General features: G+C 33.6%; 2 protein-coding genes across 9 annotated transcripts in view; one reads left to right on the forward strand and one right to left on the reverse strand.

Moving 5' to 3' along the window:
• Mettl21a (methyltransferase 21A, HSPA lysine) overlaps positions 1-11,442 on the forward strand; it is a 29,991-nt gene extending 18,549 nt beyond the window's left edge. Inside the window, exon 4 of the mRNA XM_076866279.2 lies at positions 10,513-11,442. Within this exon, the coding sequence (XP_076722394.1) occupies positions 10,513-10,559 (47 nt within the window). The 3' untranslated portion in view covers positions 10,560-11,442. The remainder of the gene's footprint in view (positions 1-10,512) is intronic.
• Creb1 (cAMP responsive element binding protein 1) overlaps positions 150-20,140 on the reverse strand; it is a 60,637-nt gene continuing 40,646 nt past the window's right edge. For 6 of the 8 annotated variants that reach the window (XM_076866275.2, XM_076866276.2, XM_076866273.2 and 3 more), the window contains one exon: positions 150-6,282. In XM_076866275.2, the coding sequence (XP_076722390.1) occupies positions 6,138-6,282 (145 nt within the window). In that variant the 3' untranslated portion in view covers positions 150-6,137. The remainder of the gene's footprint in view (positions 6,283-20,140) is intronic. The other 2 variants (XR_013092329.2, XR_013092328.2) reach the window with 2 other exon arrangements.

Here is a 20,140-nt window from a genome sequence, read left to right on the forward strand (position 1 = left end):
CTAACTGCTGTGCAACACAAGCTTGTGATAATACTCTAATGTAACTTCTGCTTGCTTAACAAAATAAACACAAGTCCAAGAAAATATGACTTAATATTGACAAGCAAGTATAAAAAGATAGATTCCCATCCCCAAAAAAGAGACTTACAGAGTTTTAAAAAGCATATTTATGTGTCTGCACATAAATGTTTGTGTAAAAAGGGCATTATGACAGTTGATACCACAAAGATTACAGTAAGAAAAAGCACTTTATGACAATATTTCACAAATTCACAAGAATCACTTTAATATACAAAGCAATTGCTACCATTCTGAACACAAAGCAGCTACTATGTACATAGTGTTAATAAAATGCATTGTAACTCAGTACATTTTTTTCTTTACACATAAAGCACAAAAAGATTTAGATAAAAAATTAAAACAGGGATGTTTTTAGAATGTAGGGAATCTTATATTTACTTAGTATTCAACTCCAATAGAAACATCAGAGCTAAAAATTGATACCCTGTTTTGTGCTGATAGTTTTTGGGGAGGTATTCTTTACACTAATCCTCAAGGGGAAAAAAAAAAAAAAACCACACACACACTCTCCAAACACCTTTCTAGGAACTTCCCTGGTTATTCTGTTTCTAAAAAGTTTCAAGGGATGCATCTGGGTTAGAAATAATTCCTTTTGCTGGATGGGGAAGGGAGGATTACAAGGGATGCATACAAATCGGTCAAGGACAACTTCACAATGGAAAATTGCTAACTAGCACTCTTCTTTGCCACCCCTAATAAATCTATACTCACAGAAAAATGTTGACAAATTATTTCCCACTTTTAATATAAATAATTTTATTACATACACATTGGAGTGGCAACCTGGATAAAAATGTCTATAAAGCATTTACCAATTCAATTTTTAAAACATAAGAAAATAAAACCTCCCAACACAATGGTAGATTATTTCGTGTGGTTAATTAACATAGATCATTATCTACAGGGATTTTCCTCCTTCCCTACCAATTTTTAAACTATCTCAGATTTATTCTCACAGCTCTGAGATGCTCCTCAGACAGCTTAGAAATGCCATGCTTCTACAGACAATTAAAAATTAATGCCTGTAAAAGTAGGCAAAATGTGAATTGCCTACTCTTTGACCCTTTTTAAAGATATTTCCTGTAGACTGTTCTTTTTCCTTTTACCTGCTGGTGAGAATAATTTAAAATGTATCATGTTTTATCCAGCTGGAATCTGCACCCCATAGTACAAGGATGCAGACAGGTCAATATTTTCTCTCTGTGCTAAACATTTCTGCCTGCTTATAATATCAACTTGCTTCACAGGCTTTTTCTATTTTTTTTTATTTTTCTTTTTTTAAAAAATAAAATTTCAAGCTAAAACACCTGAAATATAATTCTTCTATTCAAATGTTATCTGGTCCCTCTTAAGTTTGTCTGTCCCCTGAGGACCCATACAAAGGCTTAAGCTACATTCACTCATCAGTAAGAACTTATCATAAGCAGATGAGACAGATGGAACTGCAGCACCCTGTTTGATTTGTATGAATTCTTCCATACTGACTCAACTTAATGATATGTTCAACCCCTCAAGGATTAATGCCTCTCCTAGCCATTGATTCTAGAAAGTCAAGGAAACCAGTTCCTGTCATAGAGTGACTCTAGTCAACTGAAAACCCAATATTATTAATATTAAAATATTCAAGATGTATGTAAGCCACCCAATAAAAAGTTCTAGTTGTTCTTTGTACAACTGAGTGAACAAATTCATTTCATAATTTTTCACCTAAAGGCTTACTTCATACTTCCCCCTTCTTATCTGAAATTCAAATTTAGGTAGCATTTGAATGTTAACAAAGCCAATTTAAAATGAGAATAATTTAGTAAAAATTATTACTACATTGTGGTCTCCCATAATAATACTTAATTGCTTTAAAAACATTTTACTATTCTGGAAAAATGAATTATTTTGGCAAACTACACATGATATTAATGTTGGGGTGAGTATAAAGTTACTCAAAATTAGAAACAAATATTGTTCTTTAATTTCCCTTCAGTCTTTATCCATGATGAAAAAACTTATGTTTGAGTCCCTTTTTTAAAACTGGGATAATCAAACAGAATTTCCATATATTTTGCTTTCACAACATTTTTAAGGCTAGCTTTTAGGTGCTAAATGTTTTAATTAATGAAAAGCTTCCATTTAAGAACATCACATGATTTGGAGAGAAGAGAAAGACTAAAAAGTCAACTGATGATGGATGAGGAAATTTCTTAAGTTGCTGATACCCAAACTGGGTCTTTTTTAAAAGTGCGAGTTACACCAAACATTTACAAAGAATTAATGTAAATATAATCCAAATAAATATACAACTTTTGTTTTAGGTCAATGGGAAATAATGTACCAACAGTTTTCTGGGTTACAAAAGCAACAAAATTGGGAAGAAATGAAAAGGTATGTAATTACTGTTTCTACTACATGAGTATGTCCTGCAAAATGAAGCAGCTTTTGATAAACAGAGGCCAATTTGTTAATTAGCTGACTACAGTTGATCACAGAATTAAAAACTTTATTAAACATTAGAAGAAATCTAGATTGAAGTCACTTCAAGTAAGTAAGAGCATTCTGGTTTATACAGCCTTGTTTTTTCCTAAGCCTTTGTATGATTCCACCTGTCACAAATGGTCAAACAGTAGGGATTAGTCCCAAGACAAACTTTAGCCAGATGACTTCTGATCAGACAGCCTGCTTGATTGGTATTGTGCTTTCAGATACTAGCACTGTTGCTGACCTACTGCCAAAACACATTTTCTGACAAAATCCCTGCTCAAATAAAACAACAAAATTCCTCCCCCAGGATGATTTTTGAAAATCAGTGGTTTCTTTTAAAAGCTATCTTCAAAGTATTCTTACCACTGTTAATAGCTGCCAGAGACAAAGCAGAAAAAAAAAAAAAAAATGGGGAGAGAGGGGAGTACTTTTCAAGTGACTAGTAGCATATTTAAAAATATCAAGCCAAAGAAAACTAATAAAAAAATAAAATACTTGGAAGAAAATTAGAAGATAAAATCAATCATTGAGTGCCAGAGTAATGCAGTCATAGAAACTATCAGAAGGGATGCAATAGGACACACAAAAATGTAAAATTTCATCTGACCTCAATATACTATAATACTCAGCATTCCTGACTTAAGAGCTCTCAGAGCTTTAGATTATATACTGTATGTATATATATATATATGTACACATATATTATACAAATGCCATTTCTTCACCCCCCCAATATCTAAACAAACAGAGCACCTATGACAATATTATGGTTGCCAATATGGTACTTGAGTTTGAAAAAGAATGAACTTAAAATTGCATCTCATGATAATGTGAGCACATTGGATCTAGCCCTTTCTAAGCCACTTTTCAGTTAAATGCTATCAAAGCATGAAAACTCATGAGTAATATATCAAAAATAAACCCCTCCCCAATCATTTTTATTAGTTAATCTGTCCTATAGATAAAAGTGCCACATGGCCCTATATTTGCAAAGTGAGCGGTACCAAACTTGCTATTTTCTAGGCAAATCAGTAGCATATGTACAGATTCCTATGATATTTTCATTCCCTTTTGGCCAATATGAAGAGAAAAACATTTATTACTGGTTATGTGGCCACATATATTCTTGGTACAAGATTTTTTTTTAATTATGTCATTTTCTTAATAAAGATTCTCAAAGTTACAAGCTTAAAAACACGCTTTTTTCCTTATTCTCATATTAAAAAAAAAAAAAAAAAAAGCCTGCACAAAAGATGCTTGATTTCTGTCTGTATAAACTGAAATCTTCAAGTCTCTCCAAGAGTCTAAAACAGATTTAGCAACACAATACATTTCTCACCTCATTATTAAGTAACTGACTTCAAACCAGTGCAATCATACTCAAGGTACAGAGGACAGGTCTTTATAACTTATAAATGCACCCAGCTAATATGAATGTGATTGCCTTAATTTATCAGGGACCAAGAGGACCACCAACTTCCTAGTTAAGTAGAAAGTCGCAACTTTTGAAAACATGGACAATTTTAGAGATTACAACTTGCTACACACCAATTTTTCACTTATAAAAGACATTCAATATGTTCAATTTGACATTCTGACTAAATGTGAAATAATTCCAGTTTGTGAACATATTTGTGATATTTGCTTGGTTTCTGTTAACACCAAGGTTAGAAAATTATATCTATGCTGGTATACAAACAATTTTTATGCTATCATTTTCCCCATAAGCTCAGCAGGACAAACATCAAACTTTACAGCCGTTTGAAAGCCTTCTTGAGAATCTGGTGAACTGTCCAAATATAAAGACTACATCACTCAATTCTTAGAATGATGCTCCTTCACAAACTCTGTTCATCCTTGAAAAAAGACAATGGTTTGTTACAAACAAAAATATAACATTTACAAATATTAAAAATCTTTTTTTTTTAAAATGGACCCAATAAACTAATACTAATATCTGCACAATGTTATCATGATAAACAAATTTAACTTTCTTAAATAAACTATGACTAAATAAGAAACTAATTTTCTAAGTTGCTTGACTTTTTAAAAAGGAATTTCCTTCTCAAATAAAAAATCATAATCTAATATCACATCAGTCTCCAATTAAAAAAATCTACCTTGTTCTTATATTTTTCTTTTAAAGGGTAACTTTTAAATTTATCAAGTTTAGTGAATAAAATGAGTAATTAAAAATATTACTGGAAACAATGTATGATACATACAAATACAGACTGTTATAGCCAGAAATTAAAATAGGTAGCTCCTTTATAACTGACAAAGGCTATACAGCATATTGGAAACATAAAACATAACTACCCTTTTAAGAAGAAAACAAATGTTTTGAAAGAATGATAGTCCAAATATTATAGTACTGTAGATTCTGAGGAAAATTACTTTCCTTGTGCACATCTAACACTGTACTTCTTAGAACCATATCCTTATCACTTCTTCACTTAAAAAATTCACTAGAGGGTCTCTTAGATAAAAGTATGTGAATCTGGAAAAGATTTAAAAATCAGTATTTTTCTATAACACATAAATATACATCACTTTGTTTTCTTTAACATCTTGAAGGCTTTTCTGTTGGTGGTACAATGTAAGTGCAAGGGGCAGCAGCAAATTAGAAATATCTTTTTAAGTCAATGAGTGACAATATAAATATTTTTGAAGACGAGGACAAAAACTTTTATTTAAAAACCTTGTTATATAACTCAAGGAATGGTTTACTAGCCAGCATCTTTTTACTAAGATTTAATACTAACTAAAATAAGCTTTGTACTTTTATTTAGTTTGATTTAATTTAAAATTCAAATGACATGCTTTTTCGTTCAGTTGCTTACTTCTTTTAATGTATTCAAAAATGCTGAACACACACAGAACTGGATTAAGAAGCAACAACTGCCCTAGGAAAGAGCTGTCGTTAAATACAGAATGTTTTTTAAGAACCAAGGACAACTTTTCAGTACTGAAGAAAAGAACATACAGAGAAAAGTACTCCGAATTCATTCCTAATTTCTTCAACACCATACTAAAATTCTTTTTTAGAGGGTGTGTCTTTTAACAATTTTACATAATTTACAATGAAAATGTGAAAACATGTCAATTTGGCAATCAACACTTCCTCATTGCAACTTACTTACTTTATGCATGCGGCCCACACATTACTTCAGCTCAAGAGGCTGGGGAAATTCTGTCCCTAAGGCAATCAAGGAGCTCAGCACAAACCTTGAAATCATTTAAAATTGAAATCATTTTAAAAAAAAGATTTCATTTTCCTCATTTCCCCCATCAATTTACAAGTAAACAAATTATTACTTCTTGAGGGTGGGAGTTGAAAAGCAGAAGTCTCTTCATGATTCCTGGCGCTGCAAATTTCTTGAGGGGAGAAGTGGAGGCAGGTGTTGGAACATTCACAGTTTAATGCAAAAGCACAAATGAATGAAATTCTGTAGTTGCTTTCAGGCAGTTTTGCGCATAGAAAAAAAGAAATGTTTAGAAAATAAAATGTTTATTTTTGTCTTTCTGGTTGTGGCCAATCCAGTCCATTTTCCACCTTAACAGGTAGAAATTTAAATCCCAAATTAATCTGATTTGTGGCAGTAAAGGTCCTTAAGTGCTTTTAGCTCCTCAATTAGTGTCTTGTTTTGGTTTTCAAGCACTGCCACTCTGTTTTCTAAACATTTCACATATTCTTTCTTCTTTCTACGACACTCTCTTGCTGCTTCCCTACAAAGAAAAAAGAATAGGAAAAATTATACATGATTTTCATATCGTTTATTTTAGATTGCTTTTTAGAAAAACAGTTCAAAACATTTTAATGTGTATTAGGTGTCTGAAAGATACAGAAAGACTTTGCAATTTCCTTATATCAAATTTTGATATTCTATATTCTATATGGAAGGCTGATTAAAAAACAAACATGAAAACTCCATAAGTAAAAGTTAAGTGATCACTTAAAAGCTGCATCTTAGTATTTATTAAAATGCCTATCATACCTGTAAAACTTGACATTGTATCCATATCAGTAATAACTAAGATATACTGAAGCAAAATTCTTTAAATAGAAAATCTTATAAACTGATAATTTCAGAGCATTTAAAAAATCTTAACAGAGTCTCTTCAAGATGGAAAGACCTACAATGTTCATGGATAAGAATTAATATCATTGAAATGGCCATATTACCAAAAGCAATCTACAGATTACAGATTCCATTAGGTTCCCATCAAAATACCAATGATGAGGCTGGGTATAGTTCAGTTGGTAAAGTGCTTGCCTCGAATGCACAAGGCCCTGTGTTCAATTCCCAGTACCACAAAAACCAAACAAACAAAAACAACAATGACACTGGAATCAACAGTTCTAAAATACATACGGAAGAATTAAAGACCTAGAATAGCAGGGTGGGATGGTGGTGGAGAAGAATAGAGGTACTTTGGATTAGACAGAGGAGAGTGAAAGGAGGAGAGGGTATATGTGGATAGGAAGGATAGTAGAATCAATTGGACATTTTTACCCTATGTGCATATATGGATTACACAGAACTGGTGTAACTCCTCCACATCATGTATAACATTAGAATGAGAAGTTATACTCCATTTATATAAGATATGTCAAAATGCACTCTATTGTCATGTGTTATTAATTAGACCAAATAAAAAAATAAAATAAAAAATGGGCTTAGGACTTGAATAGATATTTCTCCAATGCAGGTAAACAAAGGGCCAATAAACATGAAAAGATGTTCAACATCAACTAATCTATAGGGATATGCAAATCAAAACCACAGTTATCTCACAGACATTATGATGGCTATCATCAAAGACAACTACCACTTCTTTCCACCATCTGAAAACACCTATTGTGGACATGAAAAAACTGGAATACTTTTGGACTTTTGTTGGGAATGTAAAACAGGACAGCTGTTTCTTGAAAAATTACAAAAGGAATGTGTCATGTGATTCAGCAATTCCACTTCTGACTATCTGTTGCATATGAGAATATACCTAACCCTACTTAATTATACACTTAAAAAAATAGGATGTTAAATTCTTTATCATGTTATATATTTTTAACCACAATTAAAAATTATTAAAAAATCTAATAGAAAACTATTATTTAATAAACTGATAACCATAAACTAGTAAACTCTTTTTTAGCTCTATGTGGTCAAAGGCCCTCTTATTTTTTATATCCTCAGTCTAGTAGGATGAGTAAAAGGTAGGTACTTATTTTTTAATGAATATTAGTTAAAAGCAAAAAGATTTTAACTCTTTAAAATATGAAAACCAACAATTTATAATCAATCATTTACAACAGGGGCAAGATAAGAGTAGTAGTTAATAATATCTTCAGTAGCAGATTCCTGGGTATAAGAGGTTTCTATCCCTTACCAGTTATATAAGGCAGATGTAAATTATTTAACCAGATGAAAACTCAAAAGGTTCATGAGTTGGTTGGGGCTATAGCTCAGTTGGTCGAGTGCTTGCCTTGCACAAGGCCATGGGTTCAATTCCTAGCACACCCCCCCCCCAAAAAAAAATGTTTATGAGAAATAAATGTTAACATATATAAAGTACATGAAATATTATTGTATTGTTAAAATGTTACCTACTATTTCTAGATAACTCAAATGGTAGGATAATTACATCAATGTTAATGGGGAATGCTGCATATAATGTTTCTTTTTTTCATGAGGCATGCACATAATCCACTGTTATCACTTGGCCATTTGAGAAAAGTTGTTTGGAAACGAATTAAAAATGGTCCAACATTCCTATGAATACTGAAAAAAACAAGTCAAGAGGTGCCTTGGGGCTAGATTGAAAGCTGGGATCTAAAAAGGATGATAGTGGGAATGATTCAAAGGTCAATTTGGATGCTCTCTATTTGGTGAATTCTAACACTCAGAACCTGTAGGCTGTACGCGTATTCACAAGTTTAATTTCAATCACAGTTGACTAGTCTTTTTTCTCTTGCTTTCTCTCCTCCATTAACTGACAACGTACAGTCTACGAGTTGAATTGCCCATATGAATGCTATATCTACCTGTTAGTTTCCAAAGCTAAATTAATATGATCCTATAGATTAGTACCTCCAACCTTTTTCTACTATAATCATATACTGCAGTATTGTAAAATATTCAAGTATATATTCCTCAAAAGAAACATGAAACATTGGACGAAGAAAATTAACTTACTTCTTTTTGCAAGACCTCTTGGATCCTTTCCATATACTAATGTGAACTGAGGTCCTCCTCCAAAGAGAAATTCCACATAGCAGTCCTAAATTTGACTCTCTTTTGGGCTGGGAGAAATACTAAATGTATTTCTAATAACACCAATGTATAGAATGATGCTCAAGTTAATCACAGTTTAAAATAAACAAACTTGGATACACATTTAATACAATATAGTATACTAGCAAGAGTTCTGAACTGAGGATCAGAAACTCTGGATTCAGATCCTGGCTTTGACACTAACTATTTGAGTAATTTCTAGTGGGTCCTTCCCCATTCAAGAACTGCTTTCCCATCCGTTTAAAAATAAAGAAAAAATAAAACAAACTCATTGACACATCCCAAGCTAAGGTATAGGTTAGCTTTGTTAGGTACATGCAAAGAATAAATATGGTAAATCATTCTAAAGCATTAATTTTAACTGATGAGGTGGAAGGCATTTTAATATTAAATACTATATCTCAAAGGAGACTACAACATTCAAATGAAAAATAAAATTTTAAAATTGAAGACAGCCACTTAAATTAAAGCTTCTTGAAACTTTCTATCAAGATATTTTAAGAGCAAGAGAACGAAAGAATCTACCCAAGGAACTGGTCTAGGGACTCAGTGTGCAGATCAAAGTGACCTCTGATGTCTCTTCTAGTACAAAAATAGGATTTTGTGATTATAAGAATTTATGCAAACAGATGGCCTGTAAATTCTGAAACTGATTTAGACATACTTTTAGAAAAAAGTTCTTTGCTTCTATAAGATATTTTATTTACTCCTCTTTCAGCATCTTCAATCCTTCCTTACTATGTGCTTTTTCTTGTTTGCCTTTAAATATTTATAGGTTTTTACAGTCTTCATCCACATGAATTATTATATTAATTTAAAAATGGGTATATTGGTTCTGGCTTCTACCCTAAGATGTAGAGAAGCAAAAAGAAAGATATGCTACTCTTACCATGGGAAAAAGGACTAACCAAATTTATGAGTGCTTTCAAATCTATCAGAGACCAAAGGCTACACAGCAAATTGATCCAAAATTTAAGGAGGCAATGCCTCAAGAAGGGAGGAGACAAAAACATACTTATCTTGGGATAGAGGCAACTGGACAATGGTAAAAAGAATTTTTTACCATTTCTCATAAAAAAGATGAAAATCTGATAAAGGCCAGAGTGAGTGTAAGCTGGTGGGTCAGTATTTAACCTTTAAAAATTCCAGTAATTAGGGAAGTCTGAGTGCTCTTGAAGTCTTTTCTCCATGAACACACTATCAGTCGTCACTCATAGAAAAGACCTCAAAGAGTCCACACACCGTAGAACAACATTTGAGTGGGAGGGACAAGAAATTCTATGGGGAGTTTATCTTCATTTTGGAACAAAAAATTAATCCACTCAGGCAGGGCAACACCACTGGCCTTAGGGCACTGATGAGTACTGAATACAGTTTGGGGAATGTATGAGGCCCTATTTCTTTAAGGAGGTGCAAGAGAAGACCATACCTATGAGACCAACAGAAACACAAAGTATGCCTAAAACCTAGTCTTAATCAGAACAACTTCAAATAGCATCAGAATGCTAATGAGAGAGGAAAAGGAAAGAAATAAGAGCTTACAGATTGATCCATGTAAAGCATATCACTGGCTGGTGAGCCTGATGAAGGACTTGGACTGACATTCCAACTCTTCTCATCATCTGCCTGATCCTCTCTCATTGTGCTCACTGCTCTGAAGCTCTACAGCAGCCTCCTGACCCTGGTGAGAATGGCAACTTCTCCTAATGATGGTTTCCTCAACTGGCTGTCAACTCCACACCAGGAGAAGCCTCCATCGGTTCCTGACCTGATCACTGTGGTTTGAGTAAGTGTGCATCTGCTGGACTTAAGGCCTAAGACCTGAGACTCTAGATCTGGCACTTGAGCTTAGCATGCAGAGGGAGTATCTGTATAAGTGAGTTCACTTAGAATTATTTGCCTTTAATTGATTATGTCTATTGCACTGTCCAGCATTAAAGGATTGTCATTTTCTTGATTAAGAACATATAGAGTGAAATTGTATTAAGTGATTTGAGTGTATAAAACATTAAAAAGGGCAGAAACGTGTGGACATTCTTTATTTCTACTCCCCTCAACTGCATAAGTCAGACCTTTGCCCATTGCGACACCCCCCACCCCCAATCTCCTAGAACTAATTAAATTTAGAAAGGTCATAGGGTAAAAAAAAGGTCAATATGATTATTTGGTCCTCCTTTTGGCAAAATTCCTAAAATCCTTGGATTCTCCATGGAATAAGATTTTGTATGCTAATAAGTTGACAGATGGCTTGTTAATCCCTATGTAGTTTCAGAATGAAGACCAGAAAGACCGGGGTAGGATTAGAAGGTTGGGACTTTCAGCCCTATTCCTGAACCTCAGGGTGAGACTGGGATTTAGGATAAAGAATAATACATTGAGACTTAAAGGAAATATCCATGAACCACTGAGATACAGAAAGCATGGTTGTAAATCTTGAGCAACAGACCCTGGGTTCATTCCCTTGTAAAAAAGAGGAGAATATACACATGCAGGGGAAACTGGTAGGAAATTACGTAGACCCACTCACCTCTAGTCCCCTATAAATATTGAATCCCCACACAAAGGCAAGGCTTCTCATTTGAGACAGCCCGAATTCTCCCTTGAATGTGTATTTGTTTTCTAAATAAACCTTTGTGTATGCCTTTATCTAGCTCAAGCTGAAATTCTTTTTCATCATGTATGCCAAGAACTTTGTTGGTCATGAGTTAAATTCCCTGCTCTGCTCTGGAAACTCCTGGTACCCTTGTCTAGAGACATCTCATCTCCCATGACAAGAGGAGGAAAAAGGGGTAAAGGTTGAGTAGATCACCAAGGGCCAGTGATTTAATCAATCACGTCTAAGTAATGAACCTTCCATAAAAACACAAAAAAACTGGTTGAGAAATTTCTGAACAGCTTAACACAGGGAAGCTGCCTGTAGGGTATTATGCCCCCACTCCACAAAAACCTGGGACCTTTCTAGATCTTGCCTTACATATCTCTTCATCTGGCTGTTTACTTGTATCCTGTAAAACATCCTTTGTGACACATAGTAAATGGGTTTCCCTTTGTTATAGCAAATTAATTCAAACCAAGAAGAGTCATGGGAACTCCGATTAATAGCAGGTTGGTTAAGATCACAGAAAAAAAATAACCTAGAGCTTGCAATCAGAATGTGAAGTAAAGCAGAGGTCTAGTGGGACTGAGCCCTCAATCTGAAGGATCAGATGCAATTCCCTTAGAATTGTTTCTGAATTAGAGGATACCCAGCTTATGTCCCCTGTAGAACAGGTTGATAGCTTGGTGTTATGGGAAAAACAATCTCCACACTTTGGTCACAATAGTCTTTTTTTTTTTTTTTTAATTTTTATGTGGTGCTAAGTACCTCGCATGTACTAGGTAAGCGCTCTACCACTGAGCTACAGTCCCAGCCCTACAACAGTCTTCTATGTTTACATGTTGAGTGAGAATACAGAAACTAGGTTTGGCCAGGTGCAGTGGCACATGCCTATAAGCCCAGCAGTTGGGAAGGCTGAAGCAGGAGAATCAGAGTTTAAAGTCAAAGCCAGCCTCAGCAAACTCGAGGACCTGTCTCTAAATAAAATACAAAAAAGGGCTGGGAGTGTGGCTCAGTGGTTGAATGCCTCTGGGTTCATTTCCCAGTACAAAAAAAAAAAAAAAGGAAAAGAAATTGGGTTTCGTTTTTCCCATATTCTCAAAGTCAATTTTATTTCTATTATATACTAGCAATGAACTGTTGAGTATCATTTCAAGTAGTACCTGCCCCCAAACAAAAGCAAAAACCTCAGAACTACTTAAGACTTAGTATTGTTAAGAATCAGTTCTCCTCCATTTGATGTACAGACTCAAGGCAATCCTAATCAAAATACAAGCAAGCTTTCTGTAGATACTAAAAGCTGATTTAAAATTTATATGAAAATCCAAACAATTCTATCCTAGAGTAACAGGGTTGGAGGACTCCACAATCAAATTTGAGACTTGCTATGATGCTGTGGTAATAAACATGAGAATATGGAACTGGTGAAAGGATAGACACACAGATCAGTGAGGATGTTAGCCCAGAAAGAGACCCAATCAACAGTCCATTAATTTTTGACAAAAGAGCAAAGGGAATTCAATAATCTTTTTAATAAATGGTGTCAAAACAAATGGATACCTATATATAAATAATGAATCTTAATACATCCCTCGCATATCATATAAAACTCAACTCAAAAGTGATCACGGGTCTAAATGTAAAACTATAATGTTTTTAGAGGAGAACAGGAGAAAAATCTGGGTGATTGTGGATTAGGCAAATAATTCTTACATACAATACCACAGCATGATTTATAAAAGAAAAAAAATTGATGAACTGGATCTCATAAAAATGAAAACCTTTTCTTCTACAAAAGACAGTATTAAGAAAATGAAAAATAAGCTACAAACTGAAAATACTTGCTAATCATATATCCAACAAAAGACTTGTATCCAGAATAAAGATCTCAAAAGAAAAAATACCAACCCAATAAAAAGTAGGCAAATGATCTAATAGATACTTTAACAGAGAAAATATTCAGATGGCAAATAAGCTTAACATTAGTAGTTACAAGGGAAATGCAAATTACAACCACAATGAGATACCATTTATATACCTTATAGGATAAGGATTTAAAAAAAAAAAGAACTAATTTATATCAAGTTCTGGCAACAATATAAAAAACCTGGAACTCTCATACACTGTTGGTGGGAATACAAAATGGTATAGTCATTTTGGAAAACAACTGGGCATTTATAATAAAAGTTAAATATATATTTACATTCTACCCTGCCAATCTCCTTCTAAATATTTACCCAAGTAAACTAAAAATTCATATAAAAAACCTTTGTCTAAATATTTATAATAATGTTATTTCTCCCAAACTGGAAACAACCAAAATAAATTTCAAAGTGAAAAAGGATAAAATAAACAAAAAACCATAGTGCATCTATATCCTAATGAAATGTTAGTGATAACACCAACTACTGATTCCTGCAACAATATTAATGAATCTTAGACACATTTTTCTAGGTGAAATAAGTGGATCTAAAAGACTATATGATTCTGTTTATATGAAATTCTGGGAAATCAAAACTATAACCGTTTAGTGGTTTCCAGGGATTCAGGGAAGGCGTAGAAGCTGATTAGTATCACAAGGGAGTATCTTTTAGGACAGTATTACTATTCTGTATGGCATTATGGGGGTAGATACATGATACCATACATCTGTCAAAATCCATAAAACTATATAAAAAAAGTGAACTTAGCTGTATGTGAATTTAAGAAGAAAAAACAGAATGTTGGGGAATCCTAGACTGAGTGAAGATGATGAGAAATCTAATGTTGATGTAACTTCACTAAGCAGGGTGGAGAAAAGGAATCCTAAGTACCTTTGGAAAACAGCAATTTCATGCAATACTACAATGCTGAAAACAAAAAGAAAACAAAACATTGCACTATAATTAGGTAAATTTATTTCTCACAGGGGTACTCATTATCAACTCTGAACTTTCTTCACATGTACATTAAAGCTAAACAAACATGTAAGCCTAGTTTCTGTCAGAAAAAATTATAAATAAGCAAAGAGGGGGAGGCTAAAATGAACCCTGTGATTATAGATTAGTCAGTGATGTTACTATGAATCCATTCATTTTAGTGTACATGTATAGATATAGAAATAAGGACGTATAGATATAGAAATAAGGACTTATACCTACACACATTTCCTAGTTCTATGTTGAGGCCATACAAGTGTGACCCTAGTAGCAAACAGCATAATCTAGTGCCCAGTTCTTGGTTTCTAAATAGTATTTTCCAATAAAAAGGAACAGGGCTCATTGGAAAAAATGGCTGGTTCTGAAAACAAGATGAAAAATTGATAATCCAGTAGTGCAAGAGAGGAAGGTGCAAAAGCAGGGGTAGAGGGCATGTTCAAAGGACACAGAAAACAAACTGGAAGAGCTCCCAATGGCTAAAGTTGGGACAATCTGAATAATATAATAATGATAGTAATGAATTATAACCTCCCCCAGTTACCATGAGTCTACATTGATGTAAATAATGGGGAAGGCACAAAATATTCTTATAGAAAAAAAAAGTTAATAAAAGTAGAAGCGATGAGAGAAATAGAAAATTCCCATGAGAATACCATAGTAATAATTACTGTGGTAAAATTCACTGGTGAATATAGGTTGAATATCCCAAATTTTAAAAATCTGAAACTTGGGAACAGACATGTTACTTAAAAGTTCTGGATTTTGGATTTTCCAATTAAAGATGCTCAATTGGCTAAGTCTATATAAATATTCCAAAACCAGAAGAACTCTGAAATCTCAAATTTCTAGTTCTATGCGTTTTGGATAAGGAACACTTGACTTGTACTAAAATCAATGGGCAAAACTTACAGGGAGATACTTACATAGCTTCCAAGCATCTTCTTTAAAAAAATAACTACTTTGTTAGTTATAACATGTGACCACAAATTCTTTGATACTCTTCCCCTTAAATGTAGGCTGCACTTAGTGAAATCATTTCTAAGGAATGCAGTATACAAAGAGAAAAATTCTACAGTGGAGACAAATTAGTACTTCAACCAACTGATCAAAGTTAATATTACCAGTAATAAGTCTACTGGTATGTTTCCTGATATGACGTAGCAAGAGGGGCACAATAAGTCACTGCAGAATCTTTTCCCCAAAATTGATGACCTCTATCTAACCATAAGAAAACATCAGATAAACCCCAAATAAGGGATATTCTATAAGAAGTCAGATCCCTACTCTTCAAAAGTGTCAGATACAAAAGGCTATGAAACACAAGGAAACAGAAACTAAGAGATGTGACAATTAAATGCAATGTGGTATCTGGATTGGATTCTACAAAAGAAAAGGAATATAGGTATTAAAAAATGCATAAGTCTAAATAAAATGTATAATTCACTTAATAGTTTTATACCAATGTATTTCTTAGTTTTGATAACTGTTATTCTGCTTATATAATATACTAGGAATACAGGAAGCTGAATAAAAGGTATCGGAAACATCTTTACAATGTCTAAGTCTAAAGCTATTTGAAAATAAAAGGTTAAAACTGATCTATTAAAAATGTATACATAGTGCTGGTGTGGTAGCTCAGTGGTAGAGTGCTTGCCTAGCACATTGAGTGGCACTGGGTTCAATCCTCAGCACTATATGAAAATAAGTAAAAATAAAGGTACTATGTCCAACTACAACTAAAAAATAATATTTTAAAAATGAATATAAGTTTTTATTTGTATTGAGGAAAAATATACTCTATATAATAATTTTGATGGTTTAATTAGAGTTGATATTTTTAATTTATACTTATCTTACTTATAATGAGCATGTTTTACCTGTGTAATTCATTTTAAAAAGTGATAACATATATACTCTTTAGTAATCTGCTTCTGTCCATGAAGAACATCTTCCTATGTCAGCAAAAGAATACATCTATTTTCTTTCTTAATGAACAGCTATATGTAGTTGAATGAAAGTACCTTAATTCATATCAAATATACGTTGTTTATCCTATCATTTATGAATCTGCCTTCATATCTTCATTAGTCTTCTGACACTGTTAAAATATTTTCAGTTTGTTTGCTTTGCTATTTTATATAAATCTATTTAACCTTTTCTTTATTATTTTTGTCCTTAAAAGTCTGCTATTAAAACCCCCTGTGCACACTAATGTTATATAAAAGCAAAGGTGGTAAATTATATTACTTTTGGAATTTGCCCCTCCTTGCTTCCTATGGAAAGAGCTCCCATCTAGTCTGCTGACTTTGGGCTTGTCCTTGATGTGCTGTGTCCAATGGAACACAAGTAGACATGTTGTTCACCATAGTCAAGCAGACGCTTAAAAAGCATTGCCCTTTTCCTGTTGTCAAAGGCTCCTCTCAGAGGTGCTGCAGCTCCTTGGGGGCTGGGATTCACGAAATAGACAGCATGTGAAGAAGAGCCATGGGCAAGTGACTTGCAGCTGTCAAAATGTAACTTACAAATGAGGAAGAAATATGTGTTCTAAGACACTGAGATTTTGTGATTGTTACTGTAGCAACACAAATAAATACAACAACCATTTATATTTCCTCTTTCACAATGCTTACCACTTATTTTCATTTTGGAATAAATGGCTATTTGGAGACTGTAGAATTTCTGAGTCCAAACTTTTCCTGTCCAAGTTTAGTTTAATACAGGTTATGTTTGATGTATATAGGAGACATTATTTCTGGTGAATATGTCACGAGTACTCACTATAAGCAAGGAAATTTATGGGGATTCTGGGATCACAACCCAAAGCAACTGCTGTAGTGTGAATCTTTTATTATTACCTTAAAAAATAATTTTTACTTGTCTCTAATCTTTGAGCAAAATGAACACCCAAGAAAAGCATTCCATGTTTCATTTCCTTGTTACATATCCACCCCACTGCCGTGTGCTCTAGTAAGAGCATCATAGCAGTGAAGTAGCATGTTAACAGGCTTTGGCAGCAGACACATGATCAAATCTCAATTCTACCAGTTTCTTAAAAACTGTGATGTTCGGCAACATTTAACTTCTCTCTGGTATCTGTGGGAATAAAATTCCACCTCACTGTAGAAGAATTAATAATGTATATAAAGAATCTAGAACTGCCCATACATAATATGGAACTTAATAAACAGTACCTCAGAGGAAAGGTCAATATCAGAATATATAGAATTATTGATACCTGCATATATTGGTACCTGAAATACATGACTATGGATGAAAGTTCCAAGGGGAAATCTGAAAAGTAGTCAAAAACCAGGTGGTGAATAAACCAAAGAAGTATTTTGGGTGAATGAGCAGTCAAAAGTGGTATATACTTCACAGAGGTGAAATCAAACAAAAAAGAGACTACTGGATCTGCCAAGTATGTGTTTTGGAATGTGGGTATGTACCTGGTTTGTGAGTTTGCATGGTATGATGGTCACAGAAGCCAGATTTGACTGAAAGCTCAAAAAGCAGTCATCTGATAATGAAGGAAAAAGGAAACTATAGCACTATATCTAAATTCAAACAAAAGTATTTTACCAGAGTACATGATCAGGTGGTTTCCCTATAGATCTCATTTAAATAAAGCTTGTAAAGAACTGAAGCCCTCTCCATAACTTGGAATGTATTGTAGAGGTAGGATGGGGATCACAGAGAGGGCTACAAATATGAAAGAAAAAAAGAAATTTGGTCTGCTAAAAGAACAAGTTTTCACAAATGGGCAGTGCTCTAGGTTGGCCTCTACATAACAGTAGATAAAAACCAATACTGCTGCCTTCTTACATACTATAGAAAAATTTTTTCCTATTTTGTTCCTTCAAAAGGACACTAGAGTTTATCCAACTGTTGGAAAGGATTAAAAGTAAGTCCAAATCATGACTACAATTATATTGCCTCTGTAGTCTTTTCTGTATAAGAGGGAAACGTCATCATCATCATCATTATTATTTTGGTACCAGGGATTGAACTCAGGGGCACTCAACCACTGAGTCACATCCCCAGCCCTATTTTGTATTTTTATTTAGAGATAGAGTTGCTTAGTGCCTCGCTTTTGCTGAGGCTGGCTTTGAACTCACGATCTTCCTTTTCCAGTCTCCCGAGCTGCTGGGATTACAGGCATAAGCCACCACACCCACTAGGGGGAAACATTTTTTGTCCCACAGAGGCAAACTACATAGATATAATCTGAAAGTTCTTCTGCCTTTTTTTTTTTTTTTTTTAAGTTGTAGATGGACACAATATCTTTATTTTCATGTGGTGCTGGGGATCGAACTCAATGCCTCATGAATGCTAGGCAAGGGCTCTGCCCACTGAGCCACAATCCTGGCCCCTCTTCTGCTGTTTTTAATAATCAAAAGGACTTATTTTCTGATCGCTCTGCTATGTGTGCTTTAAACTATTTTCTTTAGTAAGTGCTGTTTTTTAAATTTTATAACCAAGCTTTTGCTGGAGACTTCTTAAAAGAGAATTGTTTCTAATTTTAAAAAGGGTTAAGCATCCTTATGAGTACTTTAAAACTGAGTATTTTTAAATAATGCATACTTTAATTTATATTTTAAAATACATTTAAATAAGAATGCAGCTTTTATACTTTTGTTTAAAATTATAATTTAAATACTTAAAAAGAAAATCACTGGTTGATAGAGAACAAATAAAATAAAGTCACTCCACTCCTTTGCAACTTTTCCCCTAATCCCAGAATGCTTCTGTCATTGCTCATAGCTTAGATAATAATTTATTAATACAGTGACAGCTAAAAATATTTTAGAAACAAAGAGACTGATCTGCTGAAATACGAAATTGCTCAAGGCAAAAACACCATTTATGTTTCAGACCACTGTGGTTACAAAGTACTTTCAGAGAAATAATCTAACTTGACCCTTAGAACAACACTTTAAGTAGATTGTGGAATCCTATTTTACAAAGGAGAAAACTGAGGTTCAGAAGATTAATAGGTTCTCTGAAAGTCATAGCAAGGGTGGAGCAAGACACCAAGCTTTATCTTCCAAATTCAATCTGTTTCTTTGACTTTATCATGAATTTGAATAATCCTGGGGTAAAAAGTAGAATATTGTCACCAATTTAAAACATTTTATAACTTCATACATCTTTATTTTCATTTTTTTCTGTTTGTCTTAGTCATTTTCATATTAAAATCTTAAAACTATACGAGGCATGTGGGAACAAGCCTGTAATCTCAACAAACAGGGAGGGTGAGGCAGAACTGCAAGGGTGAGCACCCAGAGTGGGCACCTTAGGGAGACCCTGCCTCTAAATAAATAAATAAATAAATAAATAAATAAATAAATAAATAAGCAAGCCGGCCAGCCTGGGCACCTTAGGGAGACCCTGTTTCTAAATAAACAAACAAACAAATAAATAAATATCAGACTGGGGATGTAGCTTAGAGGCAGAACGCCCCTGTATTCAATCCCCAATGCAAAAATAGGATACTTTTATTTTGATGTCAAAACCATTTAAAAATGGCTTTGTCTACATGTCACAGATTTTGATAAGTAGATTTTTCCTCATTCAAGAATTATAACTATTTTAAGGTTTCTGTCAGTAACATGGTATTAAGTTACTATTTTGAGTAAAGAAAATATTGGCCATTGATACATTTACTTTATTATACATAAATGTAATAAAATTTAACATTTAATGTTAATACACATATCTGATGCTCTTGAACATGAACAATACTACTCATGAAAAGATTTGTAAATAATCTAGCT

Source organism: Callospermophilus lateralis, chromosome 9, assembly GCF_048772815.1.
Source record: "Callospermophilus lateralis isolate mCalLat2 chromosome 9, mCalLat2.hap1, whole genome shotgun sequence".
Classification (NCBI taxonomy): Eukaryota; Metazoa; Chordata; class Mammalia; order Rodentia; family Sciuridae; genus Callospermophilus; species Callospermophilus lateralis.